A 25,649-nucleotide genomic window follows, 5' to 3' on the forward strand; every position below is an offset into this window, starting at 1 on the left:
TGCAAGGAGACTGTCATAAAGTTTCTATCTGGAAAAAAAATCCTCTGAACAAAAAATATGTCAGCTTCTCACTGTAGAAAAAAATGCCCCAGTGCCTGTAATTGCATAACAATTTGATCCATTATGGCTGTGATACCATATATAAATTGATTGCTACAATATTTCTATGTGGTTATTTCTGAAGAAAAATGYGATCCCTATCACCTGTTACTTGTAACATCCTTTACTCAAAAATTGATGTGATAAACATAATGTTAGTCTGAACAGAATGACATGTAATGAAATGTAATGTAAAATCAATCAAAATTCAGCCAGCAGCAGTCATGAGGTTTATGCTGTGTTTTAACTGTGCAACATTTAACACTTCCAGATTTTATATAAATACTTACCTCTGTGTATTTTAGAAAGCTCCATCTATCTCCATACATCCAAACTTAAATACATCTAATTTTTAAATAGAYTTGGAACCTAATATTCAGATACATACGAGTTTTGGACTTTTGTCTTTATGCTCAAATGCATGAATGTAAGGCAAGTCCCTTACCATTTTGCAGTAGTATTATCCACTTCATTTTAAGTYTCCTCTACCAATACATAACATTGAACTACTTTTGTAAAATTAATAAGGGATTTATTAGAAATAAAATTTATGGAAATTATTTGTATTCCAAGCAGTTCTCAAGTGCAGGCAGAAGAGAATACTTATACAAMAAATGAATAAAATGTTTAAAAGTGCATCTTTTCTAAGTTTTGGAGTTGTATTCTATGTTGGAGAACTAAGGCCAAATGAAAGTCGTCATAATCATCCATTTTATTCCTGTCATAAATGGGTGGAAGATGTTGGCAGATTAAATAAATTACCCCAATAATAAGTAAGACTCTCTTGGAGGTTATTCAAAAATATCAGAATCAGTGGAATAGATATAGTTGAGTTATTGAACTAAGTTAGATTGTTGACTACATATTTGCTGAACAGGGATAACAGGAGTTTAAAATAGATTTCCCACTCTGTTTTACCATTTTAAAGTCATTATTACTGTATCTACTCTTTTTGAGCACAGTGTTAACATAGAGTCCTCTAAGCTCTGTTTCTATACCTAAATGTACGTAGAAGTTTTACTAAAGGTCTTGCTCTCACTCTGATTGCAGTCCCCCTTAATTACACTGATTATAGGCCCAAAAGGGGCTCTTCACTGGGAGGGTGGTCTGTTCCTGGAACAGGATCTGTAGGGAAGTGGTCACAGAGCAGAGCATATCTGAGTTCAAGGAGGATCTGGACGATGCTCTTGGTCATGGTTTAGTTTTAAGTACTTCTGCAAGACCAAGGAGATGAATTTGAAAATCATCATGGGGCCCTTTCAATTTGAGATAATCTATGATAGTATGACTCTGCTAAAAGAATGGACCTCTGATGTGATGGCACGTAGARTTAGGAGTCTCACTGGGAGACATACATTAAGCAAATCATAACCAGTTGTCATCAGCTCTGGAATTCATGGTGCAAAGCACCACTGAGGTGCTGTTTTATTATTTTCACTTTAATGGACTGTGTCATTGGCTTTAAACAAATGAGACATAGCTGAAGAGGCAATGTCCAAACCTGCCTCTGTAGGTGCCTGTGTGCTCAGACACCATGACTGATAAAGGGCTGCTATCACCACTGGTCCAACATCATTAGTTATGTGTAGAAAGAGAATTATTCAGCTGGATATCTATGAMKTCACATGAAGTTACAGAAATTCTTCCCTGTGTTTTCTTTCCTGTTTAGCATATTAAAGTAAAGTTGACATTGTTTTCAAAAAATGCTTTACAGTTCTTTATGATTTTCCAGAACACTCTTGCCAAGCCACACTTCAAGTGTCTCTATGCTTTGTTAGGTTTGAGGACCTCCTTCTAAAACATATCAACAATTTGTGAGTTTCATGACTCAGAAACAACTAATGTAATATTTGTGTGCATGCTTGTCTGCATCTTCTTACTCTGAATAMAATATCTAAAGCACCAAGATTCATTTTTGCATCATAAATATGCATAAGACAATCTTATTAACATGAATCTGATCTAACAGGTTCACCATGGATAAAGAAATGTAATTAATTTTCTTCCCTGCCTATTTCACTACTGTCTCTATTTTCCTTAGATTTTGCTTGTTCATGTACAAGGTCTTAGATCCTTTGTTATGTATTATATTTAGCTGCTTGATGCATCTCACAGGGTTTTTCTTAATCCCAGCTGGAGCATTAACAGCTTTTGCTAAGAAAAGAGTAGGAAAAAAATTCTTATTTAAGGTTTGAACAGACAGTCATAAAGAAAAATAGATTTAGACATACACAAAACCTGTGCAAATATTTCCTTTTGATGTCATTTTATATACATGTCATCCCTTCACAGCAAGGAAAATTGGTGCATCTACATTCTAATGCTGCTGTTAAAAAATGAAGCATGTTGTTTGCTGCTGACTTGCCAGATAGGTAGTATGATTGGAGGTCTAAAAAAAAAGCTTTAAAATATATTAGTGTACTTGAAAGTCAGAACACTCTTATTTACCTTCAAATAAGCTGCACTAAATCTATGGTTGTCACATATTTGTTTGTTTTTCCTCTTCTTTATCACCATTGTCACAACTCTTTAAAGATAAAAAGATAAAATTTAAAATGGTACAGTAACCTTGCATCCAGTAATATATTCTAAAAACAAAGAACAGTTTTGTATAAAGTTAAATACAACTCTAACAAAAGGAATGATTTTGCAGTTTAATCATACATAAAGTACTTTCTCTGCTGAGAGTTCTGCTATTGTTAATTTGCACAGTACTCATCTAATTTCTCTACCTTTCTCATTATCCTAGCAAAGCATCTGTTTGCCAATTTTGACACAACTGCATGGGTGTCTTGCAGGATTCTCTCMATTTTCTTTGGTTTGAAGCTTTTCCCCCCAAAACCTCTGTTTCATAATCCATGAAACAAACCTGTATCTTACTATACATAATTTATTCAAATTTCAGACTGATGATGCGATTGTTAAAATATGGAGTGAATTAGGAAATCATGTTGATAATTGGAACAAAGTCAGGTTACCCTTGGGGAAGCTGAGGAATTTTGAGATTAYCTTTGAAGGCATTGGTACCAGAGACCTGGGAGGAGGAGCAGCAATAGATGACATAGAGTTCAGCARCTGCATCACAAGTTCAAAGGCAAGTTTCTAGAGGGATGCTACATGAAATATAGGAAGTTCTTGTTTGTTTTTAGATACATCATAATTTTACTGTTTTCATCATAACTTCACTGCTCATAAAATCAATTATGAATAAATTGTTTTGGGTCTTATAACTTTAATACTCTTTTCTACACCTACATTTGTGCAGTGTTCTCACACTAAATGATGGCAGATAAATCCAAGAAATTATTAGAGTTTTCTATATTTATTTTTGTTTTGAGTAAGAACTTTCCTTCTTTAATGCATTGGTAAGTTATTGAGTCTCTGATGTTGTATATAACCATTTCATATAAATTGTGTCAGACTGTATCATCTGAAACCTGTGGCTTCTGTGTTTTTTTATAAAGTCTCTTGCCATAAAAATAAGTGGAGACTACAAATGAACTTTTACCAATATTCTTTCTCCCAGTTCAGTTGAAGTGTTAAGGCCAGCATAATAAACTTTTGACTCCTTCACAGAATGCTATATTTAATTCATATATGCATGGGCAAAGGCAAAAATTAGGACAAAGTTTGTCCTTATTAAAAACAACAAAAGCAAAACAAAGAACAAAACAAAACAAACCACCAAGTGAACAATAACAAAAAAAAAACCCCAAACCCCAAGAAGATACATATGGAGTAGATAGATCATGGTTTCTCTCAGGAAAGTATGTGGTCTTTCTATCTTGTGGGACACAGTGTGACACAAYACAAGTGATTTTCTTGATTGAGGGGATTGTTGCTGATGCCACCTATCAACACTGTGTTCACATGTATCAATTCATACCAGTGGGGTTAAACTACATTTCTGGGATTCTGTCCTGTTTTGGGGCTGCAGGAARTCTGACACTTCATTTCACAGTCAGATTCCCAAAGATATTCAACAAATAAAAATAGTACAGCTTATTTTCCTAAAGAAGAAGTATTATCTCTGTTAAGTTCACAAAGATGGTSTCAACATCTCTTAATATGGTGTCAAAATATTTCTTACTCTGAATTCCACATATTACATAATAAAAAATGAAATCATATAAGCAGAACTGGAAATATTCCAGGGTTGTCATTACAAGGAAAGAACTTGTTTCAAAAAGGATTTGGAAAGCTCATGTGAAGAATCTCTTACAATGTTAAGWTTGCTGAAATTTACATTGGTTTTAATCTGTAACTCTAAAAATCTGAATGTTAACATTGTTTTATAACCAGTCTTGCATTAAAATATCTTTTCTATGGAACAGTTCAGAAAGTAACTTGGTTTATTACTATACAGGAACTATTTGTTTTACAGCACTGCTTCARCAAGAATGTGTTGGGAAAGCAATTGCACCAAGTGCTCCAACTTTCACATACAGCTTCAACATAATCATATTCCTTCAGAAAGTTATTGTTAAGATGCATGATTCAGAGGAGGCTTTTTTTTTTTTTTATAGAAGATTGAAATTTACAATTGAAGCTCAACATACAGCACAAATTTTTTAAAGATTGATTTAGGAAAGCTGAGAGCCCCAAGATGCTAATCCTTTACAGAGCTGTCACTKGCATGGTCACTGCTTTTGCACTCTAACAGGGTACGGTCTTTATACATTCAGAAGCATTTCYTTACAGCATCTCTGGTAGTGTGTGGTGGGTACAGCAGGATTATCAGTAAAGTTTAGGTGTAGGTATGCTGTGGGAATGTGTTTGTTCTTATGACTTTGCATTTCAGCAGCATGACAGGCCGATCACATTGGCTTTTTAACTGGATCTGTGTGCATCTGTGAAAATGCATGTCTGTAAAATACAAAACCTCCAAAAATAACTCACACCCCACCCCACCTCTACTCCCTGATTCATCTGTGTGATGATAGTCAAACCAAAGTTAAAAGGGAATCTTTTAGCACTTTTCACATCAGCTCTCTGTATGATTTTTTGCCTTCTACTCCACAGGCTGATTCTTGCTTAATTTTCTCAAGACTTTCAGTACTCTGACCTTCCCGTTGGCATGATGACACAAAGGAGCCTGGTCTGACCTTTCTCATTCTTGTTGTTATTGATTCTTTACCTTTGTAGCACAAACAAGCAAAATACATTTTGCCAGTTTCTCAAAAACAACATTTCCCACCTGACCCAAACCTGAGGCATCCAGGATAGAGAAAGCATGTCATGTACAGATTGCATTTTTTGCAGCACACAGTTCAGAGTTTTATTGTGTCTGTTGTAACAAAGCTAAAAGTCAGTAAACACAATCTCACTGTGGCCAAACTCAAGAAGAAGAGTAGCATACRAAGCAGAAGGGGAACAGTACATTTCTTATCAACAAAATGACTTGATTTACAGCACTTGTAAACTGTGCTTGTAGCTGTAGAACTGCTGGGGTAGACACATGGCAAGGGTCCTCTAGGGCAACTTAAGCCACATTTGTATTTGCCACTTGATCCTATTTTGCCAAATTGCATATTTTATAATATACAATATATGTATAAAATCTTGTATATTATAGGTATTCTGGCTGTGTTAATTACATAAAGAGWGGAAGAGACCATGCACAGAAAGAACTGGAGACTGAAAATAATTAAAACATGAAGACAGGTTTAAAATAAACAGAATGGAATTGAAGTGAAAATGCCTTAAATTGCATGGGAAAAAAATTTAATATTTAGATGCTTCTTAGCATGAAGTATTTAGTGGTGAGAGCCAATGTAAGAGCAATTCTGTAGCATTCATATATTTTGGGATAGCCTCCTCCTCACAGACTGTACTTTTGRATGCTGCTGAATGGTATTCCTGGAACATRTTTTACAATAAAATAATTKCCTCCTTACTGAAATTATGTACTCAAGTTGAGACAGTGAAAAGGGAARAGAGAGGCAGCCCATGTGATATTTTGACATGTGAATATCAGATCTGTTTTCTTCAGTATGGTAGTATTCAATGGTTATAGCAGCATTTATTAAACTTAAATACTTATTTTGTTTTAAACATATTTTCCTTCAGCTTGTTTCCACACAGTGTGTTATAAAAATAAGCTTYATACATCATAAGAGGATCTGCACTGGGTTGGATTTTTTGGTCTTCACTTATATAGCTGAGATTTATATAGCTCATTTTAGATGAGCACATCCAACAGGTCAAAAGTTAAATTTCCTTTTCTTTTTAAAAATTATTTCCTTTTAAAARTTATTTTGTTAACAGCTTATATATCAGTAGGATATGACAAATAACTCCATTTATTATGATCTGAGTTTCTGGGGCCCATTCCTTCAAAGCTCATTTTCCTCAGGTCTCACTAATTTCTATGGAGGTGAAAGACAACAAGCAGCTCTTTATTGGAAATATGAGCTGTAGGAAATATTACAGAATATTTCAGAGGTAGAAAAATCCAGAGATTTAAAAGAATTTTATCAGTTGGTTTTCAGAGGGTAAGCTATGTTCTGAAAACAAAAATAAGTTAAACTCCAAATTTGATACATCTTTTACGGGTTAAATTAAAAAATCTGAAAAATAATCAAGTCACATCACAGCAGGAAAAAAATTTGTTCTTAGCATTAAATTGATTGACATATTGATATTAATTCCGTGTTATTGYACAATAATTCTTCACACAATTTTAGTGACAGACTGTGACTTGAATGGTGTGTACTGTGGTCATTTCTTTTGCTATGTGATAATTGACTTTGATCATGCATGAGGTTATTTCCAGGCTAGGAAAAATTGCCTCCGTTTCTGCCTTAATGAAAAGGTAAAATGCCTATGAGGTTCATACAGAATAATCCCTAATGATAAATTTAYTTTTGACACTTATGACATTTAACTTCATGATAAGGTTGCTCTGCTTTGTTAAGAAGCACTTCAAGCATTATTGATTTGCTGTCCCAGCTGATGGCTCACTGTCATGTAATAGTGAATCAAGRACACAGCTTGTCAGATGCTGTTACAGAAGTCTGCATTTTGTGAGTCTGTAAGTTTAAAGAAAGAAATTTTGTACTCCAGATACTCAACAGGGAGTATAAGCATGGATGTATACATTACTCAGCCACATGATACATATTGATTTTGGCATCCCAGGGTGCCACCTGAGCTAGGAAAAKGAAAGATAAATGAAAATATAAGAGAATCAAAACTCTGCACTAAAATTTGACAGAAATTTCTAGAACATTTTGTTATTTAGCTGATTTTWATAATTTTTCATAGTGTGGGAATTCAATGCCTTAGAAGTTCAGGAACAAGAAAGAACAATTACATGTCCAGAGATCTTTGTGAGTTGTCTATTTGGGACCAGACTCCACAAGCTTGTCTTCTAATGTTTAAGGGAAACAGGATAGTCAAATTACAATTTTTTTTTAAATTAAATTTATAGGAAATTGCTTCACCAAACTGAGCTGAACAGAAATTTTCCTTAAAATCTTATAAAGCCTTGCCTGCTGGCAAATGTTTTCTTTTCCCTTCTCCTTGTATATTTGTATTCCTCCTCACCTTCTTTTTAAGGCAAAGACCATAGGTGAAGGTACTGAAATCCTTTGAACGGCTTTACTTCCATGCTCTCATAAACAAGAAGCTTTGAAAGTCTCAGCAGAAAAATCCTTTCTCATTAGAATTCCATCCCAGCTTTGCAGATCAGAGACATGATAACTAAAACATCCTAGTGTTTGGGTATGTAGGCCAGATTTTTTATTTTTAAAACAAGACAGTGTTTCCTTTGAATCCTCAGCTATGTATCAAGCAAAGCTTTACATTTAGCAGAGAATTTAGTTTCTTCTTCTCAAACACTTGAGAGAAGTTCAAACTCTTATAATAGAAGTATTCAGTACAAATCTGGCTGTGAAGTGAGAGGGAAGGGAATTCAGACAGAGAAAGCTGCCAGACCTAAATTAGTCACTAAAGATATTCATCGGTTTTCAGACAGAATCTGCCCAGTTTTCTAATTTTCTTTTTTTTTTTTTTTTCCTTTCAAAATATTTTAGTGATTCATGGTGATTTTCACTTGTTTTCATGAATAGGACAGTGTCAGGGCATTCTGACATGGGACACTGGAATTGCATGACCTGATTAAAACTTCTCAGTAAATGTGCTGAAAGTAATGGTAAAATTCTTCATTGTTAGTCTAACATTTGGGTTCTGCCTTTAGAAGGAAATTATCTTTTGATTTCATTGTGAGCTGTCAATTTAAATTTTTTTACTTTATACTGAGTCTCCTTCATTACAAACAAAGAGCATTTTGAAAACTCCAGAATTTTGGTATCTTTAAGTTAATTTGKCTTAGTGTAACATACATTAACATGAATGCACTTTATAATTTAAGGGGAAAATTCACTGAACTCAGATCTCTGTGCACTCAGCAGAGGGTACAGATGTGCACAATTTGGTTCTGGACAAGAAATAATCTGCCTTTTGGCAATGTGAAAATCATCCACAGCTGCCTTTCAGAGGACATCTCAAATGCCCTTGTGGGAAGGACTCAGCAGGGAAGGCAACGCACTCAGGGTGATGTAGAGGAAACACAGGCTCCCCCAACACAGCTTGCCAAGGTGTAGGAAAATCATATCTTTTTATTGTACCCATTTATTTGTTTTCCCCTCAGAACTGCAGTTTTTCCAAAAAGCCAAGGCACCACAAGAARCTAGCACAAAACATACTTTAGATGAACTAGTAGCTAATGCTTGCATGTTATGCAAATCCCTTCACCAAATGAAATGGTAGCATTTGAACAGGAAAAAGCACRTACAGGATATCACCTTTCAGTTAGGTACAATTCTATATTGATGCAGCAAAGAGCCATATAATCTTCTAAGTAGTTTTTAAAAGGCCAATAGAACCGGCTTGGCTTCTGGATCACTAATCCATCTAAAATAAGCATATTAATGGTGGTTGCCATAGAATTTGAATTTACATACACTTGCTTTGCTTTCTACGTATTTTGTTCTGGACAATATAATTCTCAGAACATCAGCAAAGTTAAGATCTTCCCTTGTAAGGATACCTGTGTGTGTTAGTGTAGAAAAGAAAGCTCACAAAGCACAGATGCACATCACACATACCACGAATAAATTGTGACTATTTTGGATACAGCACAACCCATAGCTATATTTACTATATACAGTATATGTTATCTATGGAAGATTAATCCAAATAACAAACACAGATTTTATAGACATGGCAAGATTCATTTGGAGATAGCTGATAAATGRAACATTGTTAACCAAGACTTTTCAATCACCAGGAAAGGACTGACATGAAAGAACTCACAAAACCTTTCTTTAAAATCTTTCCTTTAAGTTTGCTACTAGAGGACAGCAACAGGTAGCGATTGTTTCTCTGACTCTTTGAGTACAAGAGCTTACTTGTACCTATGCTTTGTAAGAGGTAAATATTCCTGTGATATMCATTACATCTAAAATCACAGACAGAATCAGGCAGGCCGAATATCAGTCCTGTAAGTTATAGATCTTTACTGTCTGAAACAAAATGGATTAGGTCAAAAATATTTAAATTTCATAGATAGCACTAAATATCACAGATTTGGTGACACCGAGTAAATGTTTAAAATACTTATCAGGAAAGAAGTGATTGATCACACAGCCCAGAGGAAGAAATGCTGCAGAATTATAGCACTAAAGACATAAGCTGCCAGAGGTTGTGTTTGGCCAATGCTTTGTGCTTTTGAAAGGTATAAGGTCAATCCCAAATGGTTATGGTTCCTAAAGGCTGCAGTAAGACCTTGAGCTGTTTTGGAAAGCAGGGTGTACCTCAAGGTCAAGTACACTGATGTGATGCTTAGCAAGAATCTCATCTCTTCTCTCTACGACCAGCACATGCATGCACTCAACAGTATGACAGCAGTATGAAATTAAACRTACAATATATATTCAATGGAAATGAGACTTTTCCCCCACTGTTTTTCTTTTTAGAAATTATGGTCCTGCTTGAGTAGAAATGTTTTCAAATTAAAGCTGAAAATTTGCCTCTCTCTATATTTTGCTATTTCAATTGTGTTTTTTAGCGGGAGCACTTAYATCACTTTTCTCCCCTCTTTCACAACACTTGAGATATAGAAATAGTCAAAGATTAAAAAAAAATAAAATATCTTGTTGAAAACATTATTCAATTAAAATAAATGCAATTTGCATGTTTCACCCTTTGTTTAAATTGGAATTTATGAAATATGCACTCCTGGACAGTTTCATTACTCAGCTATGCTCTGAGATTCAGAAGTTACAAAAACACAATTTACACCAAGCTTTTCATTTGCTCACATCAGTTGTGCAGTGCTCTTTTCCACACGACTTTATATAGAACATTAGAATTGTATTAGCAAACTCATCAATAATGCTTCTTTCCATGGATGACCTTGGAAATCTATTGCAAGGCAAACTAGATGAAAAGTTTCTACTCAAAGCAAGCTAGATATAATTTCAAAAAGGTTTATTTTGTAATTCTAAAACCATAGAGAATTCTCCTCACAGAATCTCTCATATTACTCAAAAGGCCAGATTTATTTCAAAGATATGTTTTGAATCCAGCATAAACAGTAGATCTAACAAATTATATTGACTCTTAGGARAGACTTTACCCTGTAGATACAAAATTCTGCCAGTGGACTTTGCAAAGCTGTTCAAAGCAAGCAGTACAGTGCCTAAGGTCCACAGATAAACCAGAAGAATAAAAACTTTATTCATAGTTCTGGAAATGTAGAACTGGCTCTGGCTCAAGCAATACAAAAGATAAGAAAATTCTCTTTAACTTCTAGTGCTGATATAATGGAATATATAAATCCACAAGAGACAAGGAGAGAAGCTTTTATATTTGCTAAAGATTGAAAGACCTGTGTTGGCATAGAGTGTATCAACAGGATAAGGATCTCATACTCACAGTACTCTCATATAGGGATCTACCATATATTTCTTAAATACCAAAGGAGACACGAGGGAGAAGCACTGAGGACTGAGCAACGAATGAGGTTCTGGTTGCTCTAAACTCTATCTCCTTGGAATCTGCAAGTGGTRAAAGAAAGGGAGAAGAGGAGATAAGGTAAAAAAAATCATTAGACACTTTTGCAGAAAATTCTATTTCCTGTAATTATGAACATAGTCAACCAGGTAGAAGTATCTCCTGAAGCAATTTAACACATGATCTCTACTTCTTGGTCCTTTTCCCCTTCCATGGCTCTCCTCTAYCCTATTTCCAGTGTAGAGCTACACTGCACATCAGAAAGTTAAAATTAATAGATTTTTTTTATAGCTTTTCAATGCAATTTACACTACAAAGTGACTGTCAAACTGTTGCTTCCACTGTGATGCAGAATCAATCAAAGCCACWAAGTCACAGGTCTCTCCAGTTATCACAGATATCTTAGAAGCATCTTTTATGAATATTTTATTTTTTCTAATACACAGACTTGCTCCTAATGTGGTCCACAGGGCTTGTTGCCATAGACAGTGGAGGACAGCACACAGTGCAAGCTGCAATTATCTGCAGCAAGGAGACACTTCCTCAGCTGAGCACTCTCTGTGTCTCTGCAGAATTGCTGTTAGATGTGAAATTCGTTTGGTGTCACCTTGCACAGAGAGGTGTGATGGGCTACATGCAGTTCAGCTGTACTGGAAAGGTGCACCTTCTGGAGTAATTTTGCTGACACTGAAGTTGCATTTTATAGTTAAACTGCACTGTATTTCTTGTTTTGATTTACATTTTATAAGATTTTTGGCCAGAATGAGTGTACCATGGAAAGTTGATTTCTTATGCTATAATTCTGARTAGAGTTTAGAATGTTGGGTTACACAGTGCTGTGCTAATGCCAGTACTTTGATTTGAAGAGGGATTTTATTTCTTTCTGCCAAAGACTGGCAGAAATTCCATCATTGTCAAAAATGTAATCTGATATCCCTAAAAATTACACATAAACAAGGTCTTACTCCAAAAGATAAAATTCTTAGATATGTAAATTTGTGTTTGGACTTYATGATATTCACCAGTCAAGATAAAAATTTTCATTGTGTCTGTGTAGAAATCATATATTTTATTTTAGGATAGCCAGAGAGATTAATAATGTTAATAAATTCTGGTTTATGATATCTTTGAAGTACTATAAAGTTGCTTGTTTAAAAAAAAGAAAGAAAAAAACTCCAATAATTTTAATTACATGCTAAATAAAAATGGCAGAGTAGCATAACATAACATAATGTTTCTCTGTCTAGGTAAAGGTGTGGAATATGATCAGTCACAAAGTCATGGATTTTCAAAAGTCACTCCCCTGTATGGTGATAATGTACCCCTYTCATCTGCAGTTGAAATAATATGTGAAAATTATTGTATGCTAATGGCACTGCAATTACCTAATTTCTGTAATTATTTAAGCCTTGGCATGACTTAAGGAAGTTGTTTAAATTTCCAGTGCAGAGGAGGGAATGGAATTGAGGGTGTCGGACTCTTCTCACAAGTGTCTGTTGACAGAAGGCAACGGTAATGGACACAAATTCAAAAACTTGGAAATTTCATCTGAACAAAATAAATCACTTTACTGTGACGGTCACCCAGCACAAGGAGGAGTTGTCCAGAGAAGCTGTTGAGTCTCCATCCATGGATACACCCAAAACCCAAGTGGACATGGTCCCGCACAACCTGCTCTACTMGAGGTAGCTGAAGCAGTGGCTTGGACTAAAGAGGTCTGGAGAAGTCTCTGCCAACCTCAACTATTATGTGGCTTTCTGGAATTTAGGATAAGCCTTATTAATGAATTTTTGGTGGTATCTTAATCAGCTTTTATCACATCATTTTAGAGAGGTGTGAAAACTGCCTTAACAATGACAAATCCTTTTGTCAATTTTTGTCTCAAAAATCCGCTTTTCTACTAAGGGCTCTCTGACACATGGGTTCCCTCTAAAAAGCAGCCACAGTTTTTCACGTATTTAAGGCCTTCACAACAAGCAGTTTGTGGTGTGGATCCCCTGACACTAATCAGGTCAAACTGACAGCAAAAAATTAAAAAATAAAATAATGACACAGATATCAGGTTGGAAACAGATTTTGTGTGTGTGTGTGTCAGTGCACAGAAACTTCTGTATCTCAAAGCTGAAAATTTAAGTCTTAATATCTTGCAACTAACCAACATTAACATTGATATTTTTTCTCTTATTTGTACTATCCATTTTAAATTTTTGGAATACATTTTAATGCTGTATTGTCACTGTATTTAAGATTAGTTTAAGTCAATGTTGAAACTAAACCAAAAGTTTGGTTCTCCTTTCCTATTCTGCTTCAACGAGAATGAAGTTCCTCAATCTGTAAAATACTGTTGAGTAGCAACTATTTGAGGAGATTAATAATACCCTGACAACAATAACCGGTCCTCTGGAAATATGGGCCTGCACAAAGGTACTGTGTTCAACAATATGTAAGATTTTAGTCATGTTTGAAGGAAAAAATGRAACACATTACAATGAATGCATTGAAAATAAATTCTCCTGAATGTATTCTTGCAGAACTTGGAGCTCTAGACTGAAACATAATCTAAAGTTAGCAGTGTTTTGAAGTGTTGCATTTGGAGTTATCAGAACTGTTTCAACTAATGTTAGCTGAACTTAGGCACACAGTGCACAAAAAAATAATTTACGCAATTTATAGTCTCACAGTCCAGGGATGGCTGAATCTCAGCACTCTTTGGATTTGACCCTAATGTTTTATGTGTAAGTTACTAAGTTAYTCTCATTTTATGAGATGACTTTCACTAACTGTCAGAGATAAACACAAGTTGTTGTGAAACAGATTTGTATATTAAATACCATCAGAGAAATTTCTGGCCTGTTCACACCATCAGAGCAGCAGTTTACCTAAACTCTTTTTAAAAAAAATTAAATGTCTTATAAAAGCGTTAAAAGTTTCTGTATTATGCAAATGTGTRTAACAGTGGGTTTTCTCAGTTTAAAATGGTATTTTCAAAAAACTATCCTTATGAGCAGAACAAAGTCCTTTGCCTGTCTACTTTTCAACAGCTCACAAAACTCTCTTTTATGGAATGTCCACAACATTGAACTGAATTTTCTTCCAGCCAAAACATCCTACTTTTGAAGCTTTGGGCAAGGCAAATAGAAACATATAATGCAACATTAAAAGAGTGAGACCAAATAACATCTGTTGGAAGMAGTAAAACCCTAAAGCCATGATGTATAATGGCTAACAAATTAGAAAGAGCATCCTTTGATATAAGTACAATATTGATTTAAATGTCCTTTTGGTTTCAGTTGGAGAGAATCCCAGGSAATGTCCTGCCTCCACTGATTTTGTGTGTGGGAATGAGAATTGCATAGAGCCTCAGTTCACCTGCGACTATAAAGCAGACTGAAGGCCTATCAATCGAGGCTGACTGCAGTAAGTACCTCTTCGTGTGTTCTTTTAATCTTCTGTTTAAATTTTAATCCTAAATTCTGTAGCACTGTTTAGGTAAGCTCACACAGATAATTCACTCAGAAGATGATCACAAGCAGGTTGCCTTCTCCCCAGCTCAAAAGGTCTGACATTTTCATACCCTCAGAGGTACTTGATGTAAAAAATATTTAAGTGTGGTTTAGTTGCAAAAGTGTAACTTACTGAAACCAAAGGTYAAATACTGAATAAAAACCCACACCAAGACCAAAACCAGCTTAAGGTTTAAGTACATACTTGAGRAATTAAATCAATGAGTTACAATAAAGTTACCTTTGAGAACAAATGCAAGCTCATTTTTTAATATGAATACATGYTGAAAGGACTATCAATGTTGAGTGAAAAAGCTAATCAAGCAAACTTATATAAAAGTAACATTTAGGCATGATTCTGCTATTAAAAGGTGAATATTTAAAAATAAACTTGTCTTTCAAATGAATTCTGCCTTTATGATCTGAGTAGTGTGGATACATTTTCATTGTTCTTGCTTCTACTGCAGAGTTATGAAAATATTTTATTTTCATTTCTCGATTACCAAACAGTTGGAAAAAATTGAATCTATTCATGCTTTCATAAGTCTTAGAGAATACTAAGACAAAATTTGTCTGTAGGCATTATTCACTGAGGCTGATTGAGATGGAAGGACACAGCTCCGTTTTAAAATCTGGATCAAGTTAATGGGCTTTCCAGTTCAGGCCTGGAACTCAAAAGCAGTGAAACATTTTTGTTTGTGCCCTTGTTCCTATTCCATGTCTTTGTTTACAGTTACTGTCTGAATGGACATTTGGAGTAGGAAGGTTAAGTAGTCCATATATACAGTTCAGTAATCAGTCCAATTGGTAATCTTTGAGCTGGAGGGTCGAATTCTGCCATAATTCAGGTGTGCTCAGAAGTTGATAAACTATCATACACATCAATTCCATGTTCATCCTTTCATCCTTTGTGGAAGTAAAAGTACTTCAGTRAAATAAGCCAATATTTTGTGATCCCTTGAAAATCAATATTTTTTCTTGCATAGGATTGCTACATGCTTGACTGAACAGGATTACAAAAGTAATGACCCTTGATTGGATGGTGTACAGGATAATGTTTAGCCAGGCAAAGGACTTATCTACTTACTGAGACACATCCTAATATGTCACTGTAGGAGATTCAACTTGGAGTTTCTCCATTTCATAAAAGTAAATAACAGTTCTGAAGYACAAAAGCTGAAGATGGTGTCACTATTCCTGGTTTCTACCTCTCGTAGTACTTCGTGTCACAGTAAACTTTGTGAATCATATCCATTGAAATAGATTTGCATTCAATGATAAATTTAAAATACTAGATAGATTTTAAACAGCTAATCTGTTTTTCTTRTATAAAGTATTAAAACTTTTTCAGGAGTTAGGCAAAGGAAATGCAGCAAAATACTCTGTAAATTCACTCTTGTTACATTTTCCAGACCTAACAAATACACAGTAAATCTGAATTGCTGTCCAAAGTAAGCTGCTCAGGAAAAATATTCAGAAAACTATGGAGTCACCTGATTTATTCTCTAAATATTATCAAAGGATATAGTAGCTTCACTGGGGGAAGGTGTTCTTCTGTGTTTTCTGGAAGGACTCTTTTCTTACTCAGATAATAAATGGGAACATTTCAGGCCATAAATGATCTTGAACCACAGTAAAGCAACTCAGTCTTTGCTATACTGAAGAAAAGCTTTTCCAAGGGAAGAAAAAAAAATGCTGATATTCACTTAAACAAAATAGACTGAAATATCTTTTTATTGTCGATGGAAAGGCCGTAGATACATAAAAATATTTTCATCAGTCTTTAGTCTTGCTATCTCTAAGTGTAATGCAGAGATTCTGGCATTCAGAATACTCAGATAAGCCTCAGGTATAATATTTCCCTGTCTGCTCTATTTTAGTTCCAACAAATGATTCCTTATATTTAGATGAACACACTTTTCCCCTGAGCATATATCTTATAGATGGGAATAAACAACATTAAAGGGCACATAATGCCTTCTAGATATGGAAACCTGCTTTTTTTTAATGAAAAGGCAACAGAAGCTGCCTAATCAGAAAAAAAAAAAAAAAAAAAAAAAAGCAGAACAGGGACAGAGAAATCTCTTCATAGCCTAACCTGTCCCATACATGTGGTTATGACCACGTTTGTCTGCAGTTTTCTCCTTCGCACTGGGCTCAAGGTCTGAGCTTATTTTACATTCTACTATAGTTTTATACAAGTGTAACTCCAAAGAAGTAAATGGACCATAATCTACTCAGCAGCAATTCCTGTATGCAGGATTTACAACAGAACCTGGATGAAATGATCTGCATCCATGTAGGCTGGTGAACTTTTTTTTCTAAATAAACTTGTGGAAATTACTTATTCTATGTTTCATTCAGTCCAGTCAGGCAATCTTGCAAAATTTTCATTCTCTTTCAGTCAGCTGCTGGAAGTACTGAGGTGAAAAAAGCACACATGAAAGCAGTTTCAATTTTCATGAATTGCAGCCAACTATACACAGAGATTTGATTAATAGCAAACCTCAGCGTTGATGAACCAACTAGAGGAGTGCTTGAATTATTGAAATAAAAGCAATTTTTCCAATAAATGGAGCAATCTTCTTCTGTTGCCTTCTAAATAGGGTACAACTTACCCATTAAAAAAGGCACCCAGCAGGTGCAGATAGGTCATGTGACTCTGTCAGTAGTTACTGTTCATAAATATTTATTAATAATTGCCTTCTGAATGAACTGGTAATATATCAGGGTAAAAATCCTCAGGTCAGGTATTCTGACTGGTGTAAATCCTAAATGGATTTGGACTTTGATCTTGTTAGAGATGTACAAGAAAATGCACTTGCTTTTTTTCAATTAATGATTCCTTTGCCCTGCGGGTGTGAGGGTGTTTATTGTTGGAGTTATCTTTATTAGGCTCACATAATGTTTGCTGCTCACTGCATTTGACTAGCACTAACAAAATCCCAGAAAGGCTGAGGTGAGAAGGCACCTCTGGAGATCATTTAGTTCATCTCCCTGCTTCAAACATCAATTCACTGCAATAGGTCACACAGGGCTGTGCCCCTCAGGGCTTCAAAACCTTCAAAAATGGAGACTCCAAAACTYACCTAGGCAACTTATATCATTGTTTTACCACCCCAAGAGCTAAAAAAGGTTTTTATCCTTAACCTTAAAAATTGCTTCCTCTATTTGTGCCCKTTGCCTCTTTTCCTGACACTGGGCACCACTGAGAAGAGTCTGTGTTTTTCTTCTTTACACYATCCCAGAAAGTGTCGATACACACTGACAAAATCCCACAGAGCATTCTCATCTCCAGCCTCAACAGTCCCAGCTCTCTCAGTCTGTTCTTATGAGAGACACTTCGGTCCTTGCAGCACAATACATACACTACAGAACAGTGCAAATTCCTCTCCWAGCATACAGGATTTTGATCCAGTGAATAACCTATATTGGATMAAAATTATACTTATTTTAAGATATTTGTCTGACACATTTAACTAAGGTGACACTTTTTTTAAGAGAGAACAAAATTCTGCAGGGTTACAGATCTGTGTGCACAGATCTTGGTCAAAAGCAGTTTCATGGTAAGTTATTTCTACAAAGAATGGCCTCAGATTTTCTGTTAACATCAAAGTAAAAAAATAAGAAAAAAAAAACCAAAACAGAATACTAAGAGGTAATTAAATCTATTCTTTTTATCTATATCCCTTATAACCAGATAATGATATACAAATAGTTGTATTTAAACATTGCAGAATACTTCTAGATCAAGGAACATAATCTAAATCCTCAAATCCCTTCTGAACMGTCACAGTCAGAGCTGTTTCTAAAATGCATGGCTGACTGTGTTTAATAATTTGGAAACATTTTCCCAAAGTCTTCTCACAGGTGTTGCCCTCACTCTGACTCAGTAATTGCATAGCTGCCTCTGCTTTATAACTGAGGAAAAGATGTTTTGGAGCAAATAAAAGAGGTTGTGGTGCTATTTGATTCATCTGTACCACACCATTTATGTAACCTTGTTGATTAATTATTTTTCTGTCAAAAAGTCACCTGAAGTGTCAGAGGCAGTGTTAGGATTGAGCAATTTAAGTCAGATCTCCTGAATTCAGTCAGTGAGTGTCCCAATTCCTAGAACATCTCTGATCATAAAGCTGCCCTCACACATAACATTCACAAGGATGAGCCAAYACATGCTTACAAAAAATGCCACTGTGGAAGTGCAGTCCAGTTTTGTTAGCTAATTGCCTGGAAATCCCTCTGTCCCTTCATCTTGGATAAGAACAAAATTTGGTGAAGTTATTGGCTTGTCCTAAAGAGTTACATGGGCATTTATCTGTAATAAAATTTATAGCTGTTCTTAAAGCAAGCAATTAGTTTTTGCTTTCCTCATTAAYTGTGATGTATTATTTATGTCCATACACGGAATTTAGGGAATCACAGCTTTAACCATATAGAATCCTTTCAATTGCCATGTGCACATTAAAGCCCCTTTACATCGAGCTGGGGTGATAATTTACTTTTTGCTGTATTTTCAGGTTACTACACAATATTCCTGGAAGCTSTAACTTTGAAGCACAAGATCAAGAGTAGACAACTGTATGTGGGTTAACACAAGACTCTGCTGATAATTTTGACTGGAATATCAGCAAAGTGTTGTCACAGGACAAACAGGTCCTCATACTGACCACACACCAGGTATTACCATGGGTAATRCATCACTTCTGGGGAAATAAAATAGTCACTGAATCTTAAAAAACCTACCAATAAAATGTAGATCAGTCTGAAAATAACACATCTCCGTATGATCAGCTGATGCGTGGGAATGGTTCAAAGTTGCTCCAGGGAAAGGTTCAGACTGGAATTTAGGAATAATTTCTTTAGCAACAGGGAGGYCAAACAYTGGAACAGGCTTCCTAGAGGGGGGTCAGTGCCCCAGCCTAGCAGTGTTAAACAGGCATTTGGACAACGCCCTTCACAACATGCTTTATCTTGGTCAGCCCTGAATTGATAAGCCAGCTCAACTAGATGATCATTTTAGGTCTCCTTCAATTGAAATAATACTATTCCATTCTATTCTAATAATAAATTTCAGCTACRTAATGTCAGCTTCTGACATTAAAAGATTCATTCTTTGAAATTGTAATTGGCTACAGTAATGCTCTTCTCATTGTCAATATTTTAAATAATCTACTTTTCCTGGAGTGTGGTACCGTCCTAATGAATTTTAGAAAAACATGCAATCATATGCAAGATGAGGAGCAATGTGTGTGGGTGTGTGTGAAATGCTTAAGGCTCCTACCTTGATTTAACTTACCTCCCTGGCACTGTCTTGCYAGAAATCCTAACATAGAAGTTCTTTCCAAGATATTTCTGACAAACTGCTACCAGAATGCCTCTTGATTGTCAGGACAATGAAATGTATTATAGGCAATTACAATAATCTTTGTTATGTAGTAAGCATAATTAATTATATTGTGCTACATAAATATTTCATATATTCTTTAAATTACACAATATATCTGGGTGGCATATTAATTTCCATCACAAATGYACCAATCTCTATTTGGAGAAGGAGATAGCTTTCTTTCCAGAAAACGTAATTGTTAGAATCCCTATCTTAATTTTCATCTAATCAGAAAAGTATAAATAGTATTCAATCTAGAAGTATCACAATTTCTATTGGTTTTTCTCTTGGGTTCATGAGCAGCATCATCTCCAGGTTTTCACTCTGTTTTTTTGTGTTTTATGTTTTTAAAATCAACAGAGACACCTCATCACAGGTGGCTGTAGCCATTTCTGTACAACTCTTTTTTCCTCCCTTTTCCTTTTTTTTCTGCACCTGCTGCAGCAACTGCTCACCYGATCATGAGGGAACTGCTTATCTGCCACAAATCACAGTTTCTGCAGACATTCCTACAGCTTTGTGTCGCAGGCTGTAAATCTGGAAGTGCATTCCTCTTGGAAAGGGACAGGATAGACAAGGTGGAGGTAGAAACTATTGCAGCTGTTCCAGGCAAGCTGTTTCTTGCAAATAAGTCGTTCAACTTGCTTTCTTGCTGTTTCTTTGATGTAATGCASTAACAAAACATCCACTAGCCCCCTGGCTTTTTAAGGAGATTTTGTGTGCTTTTCTATTTCAGTTTCTGTTGTTTAATTAGTTCTTTGTTTCTGTGAAATTACCCAGCAATTGTAAGAAAAACAAAGTTAATAAAAAGTGAAGCAAAARGAAAACAAAATTAGAGCAAATGTGCTTACAAAATCATCAAGATTTTTAATTTACTTTTAAATTACCCAGGCAAGAAATATTCACATTGGCTACAGAGGAACTGCTTGCTAGAATTGCCAACAGCATGCAATATGTAGAAATATCTGTCAGCCCATCAGGTTTAGGTTGGATATCAGGAAAAGGTTTTTCACCCAGAGGGTGGTTGGCCACTGGAACTGCTCCCATGGGAAGTGGTCACAGCACCAAACCTGACAGAGTTCAGAAGTGTTTGTACAATGCTCTTGGACACTCGGGTTGACTATGGAGTGTCCTGTGCAGGGCCAGGAACTGGACTTGGATGATCTTTGTAGGTCCCTTCCAAGATAGGTCATTCTATGATTCTGTCTAGCACCAGGGGCATCTAGGAAAAGGGACATCTTTTTATACCAAAAGAGRAGAGACTTAGATTAGAAATTAGGAAATTGAAAGAAATTCTTTACTAATTCTTCTTTAGTCAGAAGGCAGTGAGGCACTGGAAAAGTTTGTCCAGAAGCTGTGGATGCCCCATCCCTGGAAGTGTTTAAGGCCAGGCTGGCTGTGTTTTGAGAACTGATGCAGTGGGTGGCATCCCTGCCCATGGCATGGGGTTGGAACTCGATGATTTTTAAGGGCTCTTCCAACCCAAACTATTCTATAATTCTATGAAATACTCATAGTAAGGAAGAGCTCTATATAACCAAGGTATGGTATGTGGTAAAAAAAAAAATAAATTAAAAATACTAGTATCAGTGAGCATTAATATGCTTATAAAATGAAGCATGAAATTTTACTGGAAAAACACTAAATATTTTTTATCTTTTTATTAAGGTAAAGGACAGAGTTTTTTGTATGTACCATCAATTTCTTCCCAGCCAATCTTGGGGTTTGTACAGTTTGTTTCTGGTTCTGGATGTTTGCCTCTAGGCAAACAGGAGTCTTGAAGGTAAAAGTTCTTCTACTACATTATGGTATAATAAAACTTGCTTTAGTACTTTGCATTTTTGTGTCTAGGATCACCAAAATCTCAGGATTTTATGTTAACAGCCCTTTATCACAACTTCACTGCAGTTRCACCTAWATGCAATTTTTTTCCTGGGATCAAGTGACAATTCTGCTTTAGTTTTAGTTCCACTTGAAGTCCTTTCACTGCATAAGTAAGAATTAACTTTGCACATTTGACTAGCATACTAAAACCTGCACAATACTGGCACAGTTCTCTGTGCAATTCACTCCAACATAAAATAAAGGCACTTTCCAGTGTTTAGTGGTTTAAAATAAAAGTTTTAAAAATATTAATGTAATCGTGTGTGAAGGGTGTTTTATAAAAAACAACTGGAAATAAGGGATTTAACTGTATTAACAATTATAGCTCAAGCTTCCATAAAACTGTTATCTTGCTGTTCCCTAAGCATCCTTAACAGGTACTCTTTTGGTTGTTCAGTATTCTAGTAACAGTCCAAGGAGGGATGTGAAACCTTGGCAAACAACTCATTTCATGTGACTCACTGAATAAATATGTTGCACTGTTCCTTTCTAAGTGACCTGAGAAAATTCCTGTCTGTGGGGTTTATTAACCATTTAAAATACAGGTTATTTTAAATCTTTAGTCAGTGGCAGGATATGAGATAGTCTGCATTAAAAGTGAAAAAGAATATTTTTTAGTCTTGGACATTGAATTAAGTCAGGAAGTTTATACCACTGTTCTCCACTGGAAAGCATAATCATAGCACAGAAGTCCATGGGATTATAGTGCAAGTATATTAACAATTAATACAAGGCTGGAAGGGCCTCAGGTGGTCTCTAGTCCAACCTCTTCCCCCCAGCAGAGTCAGCTACGAGATCATTCTGGGTAGCTCAGAAATTTATCCTGTCTTRMAAATGTACATAARTGGAGGCTACTCAGSCTCTAAGGACAACTTCTGCCACTGGTCAACTGTCCACCATGAAAAGATGTCTCCTTACATCCAGCCCAAGGATAATGTTAGCTTTCATTCCACCATTCCATCCTTTGTCATTTCTTTTCTTTTCTTTTTTTTAATTTTTTTTTTTTTCAGGATGGGGCTTGGATATCAATTTTATCCCTAGCACCTAATTCATGGATACTCTGAATATTGCTGTACATTTATTCATAAATGAAAAAAATCTGTATTTCACAAAGTTGCTATAAGCAGCAAATTCCTTTTTTTTTTTTTAATCTGAAATGCTGTGAGATTATCTAAGATTAGCTATTTGTTGAAGTTCAAGTATCCTGGACAATGCTGTAGTCCTTGCATTACAGCRTGCAAGATTGATGATGAGACTCTTTGAAGGAGCTTTTGAATGTTTTCAAGCATCACAGAACACTTAGCTTTTGTGAATAAGTAGATGTGTGTGGCCCTTGTGTGACTTAGTAGGCAGACAGCCAGAGTCTGCTTTTTAATTGTTTCTTCATTTTAGACAGACTAGTTTAATTAACTCTCATTGCCTTCAATTTAATAAAGAATTGTCTTACTCCCACATACAAATAAAGTCCCCTGTTTGTGGATTTGCTACATGTACTCTTTATGTAAAAACATATTCACAACAGACTGAAGCAAGGAACACAATCCCATCACAGAATAAATTTACCTCTGTGGACATTTTGCTCTTTTCTATCAAACTAATAATCTATTTCAGTATCAACTGTTGCTGTTATTAAATCAAGAATATAAATTAACTGTACCCATTCAAGTGAAAAAGAAAAAAGCTTAAAAAGAACAAAAAAGAAAAGCAATAAAACCAACAGCCTGAAACTTCTAAAGCAACAGATCTGTGAAAAATTTTTTTTTTTCAGTTTGCACTGGAGGTGAAAAAAGTCAAACTGTAATAGGAAGTTTGAATAATGTGGTAGAATAGAATAACATGAGTACAAAAGCTGATATAGTTCTTATCTGAAAGACAGCTATCTGGTCAAGTCTGAATTAATAAAAAATAAAAAGGACTGCAGATATGGACAAACTGAGATGTGTGATTAAAATGACACACAGGGAATTGGCAAAAGAAAGATAAAAATGAACACTGTAACGCTATACAAAGTAGGGGTAGAGCTACACAAAAAAAAATGTAAAGTTGTGGGAACAATCTCCTTTTTAYTCAGAAAAGGAACTAGTCACCAAGGAAAAGGAAAGAGGAACTGGAAATGCTTCTATTCTGCTTTCACAATGTGCATTTCAATTGCACAATTCCATTGTCATAAACTCTGTAGTTTGTTCATAGGAAAACCAAAAGCCTAGGCTATTATTACTTTTAAAAYAGACATAATGTTTGCAGCAATTCTTGCATTACCATAGAATGGACGCTATTTAAAAGAGATCTGAATACTCTTGCTACAGGACTTCAATCAGCCATTAACCAAAAGGAGAAAAAMTTGCTTTGTATTGATTCAGTACAAACCCACTAACTTTCCTTAGAACTGTGTGGTAACAGCCTTTGAAAGGGAAGTTATCCAGCACTAAATACATGGCTGGTCTAATATATCAATTAATGTGCTCTGAGCAAAAATACCTCTTAATACAAACAAATTTTCCCATATTTTGCTGCAAATGTCAATTTAAAAAAAAAAAAAACAAAAACTTCTCACATATTTCTTTACATTTTTATGACTACTTGAATTTAATGGTGTATGAGAACAGTTTCAGAGAGAAATGAATGCAGTTTTCACATCTGTTTCATTCCAATGGAAATCTTATTGATTGTGTGTCAGACCAAAAACACTCAGTACTTATTATGCTCTGGGTTTCTATCTCTGGCCATTTACCTCAGGAGTTTGTCATACTCATACAATGGAGAATTTAATCTGAAATTAATTCTTGATGTAATAGAATAGCTAATGTATCAGTTTTCTGCCTTCGTATTTGTTGTCACACACAGAACTGACATAATAAATTTTGGTATGACAGGTCAATTTTACTTTAAAAACACCTAAATATTTTATTACTTTAAACTAATGTTTAGACAAAATTTTTATTACTTCAAACAAATGTTTAGGGGAATAAAGACAAAAAAGGTAAGTAATTTTTTAAGTGCTTCTCTGTTGGGACAATGAAATATAATATGATTTTGTATTTTGATTTGTGGACTTAAGAGGAACAATTTCAGTCTGTCTCTGGTGGGACTTCAGTCCAAAGAAGACATGCAATGRTGACAGCTGAGGAACATGAAGAGTTCAAAGGCATGATCTTAAAGATGTAAAGCAGAAAACRCAGCATCATTGTTCACTGGAGTCAGCAGAAATTCTCCTCCACTGACAAAAGTCTCTGGTGCCTAATGAAGTGAAAATACAGCTTGTCTTCCTCAAGATTTTCCTGTTTCCTTCATTGGCAATTAAAGACCCAAAGTTGTCAATGATGGGAGAATACATCTCTWATTATGCACCAATTAGATCTGCATTGGTTTCTCATTCATTAGGAAAGTCAGGTGGAATGTTCATGTGGAATTCCAGCTGTAAGATTCAGGCAAGATCAGGAAAATAATACATCATCTTGAAAAGTCAKGATGAGGGTACTGGATAGCCATGAGTTGTAACTGCTCATTAATAAGTAGAAAATAAAAGTTTCTATTTTACGACCTTCAGAAGTACTTTTCCTGTCCACAAAATGAAACGGAAGCTGAAAAAAGAATTCAGTGGTTTCTAAAACACAGGACATTCTGTGGAGAATTAGAACTAAGTCATTACTTTGGGGACATGAATAGGATTTTCTAAAGAATGTGGCTCTCTGTGGATCAGCTTGATCAGTACTAGGCAGGAGAACAATCGTATCAGACTGATAAACACACAGTTG

At 35.3% G+C, this 25,649-nt stretch overlaps 1 protein-coding gene across 1 annotated transcript in view; it reads left to right on the forward strand.

The window, feature by feature from the left end:
- MALRD1 (MAM and LDL receptor class A domain containing 1) overlaps positions 1–25,649 on the forward strand; it is a 211,258-nt gene that overhangs the window by 120,241 nt on the left and 65,368 nt on the right. The window contains 8 exon segments of the mRNA XM_057384351.1: positions 3,005–3,185; positions 14,409–14,505; positions 14,507–14,535; positions 17,228–17,285; positions 19,142–19,251; positions 19,254–19,301; positions 21,679–21,708; positions 21,711–21,793. Of these exon segments, the coding sequence (XP_057240334.1) occupies positions 3,005–3,185; positions 14,409–14,505; positions 14,507–14,535; positions 17,228–17,285; positions 19,142–19,251; positions 19,254–19,301; positions 21,679–21,708; positions 21,711–21,793 (636 nt within the window).

Source organism: Malurus melanocephalus, unplaced genomic scaffold, assembly GCF_030028575.1.
Source record: "Malurus melanocephalus ecotype Western Australia unplaced genomic scaffold, MMel_1.1 scaffold_14, whole genome shotgun sequence".
Taxonomy (NCBI): Eukaryota; Metazoa; Chordata; class Aves; order Passeriformes; family Maluridae; genus Malurus; species Malurus melanocephalus.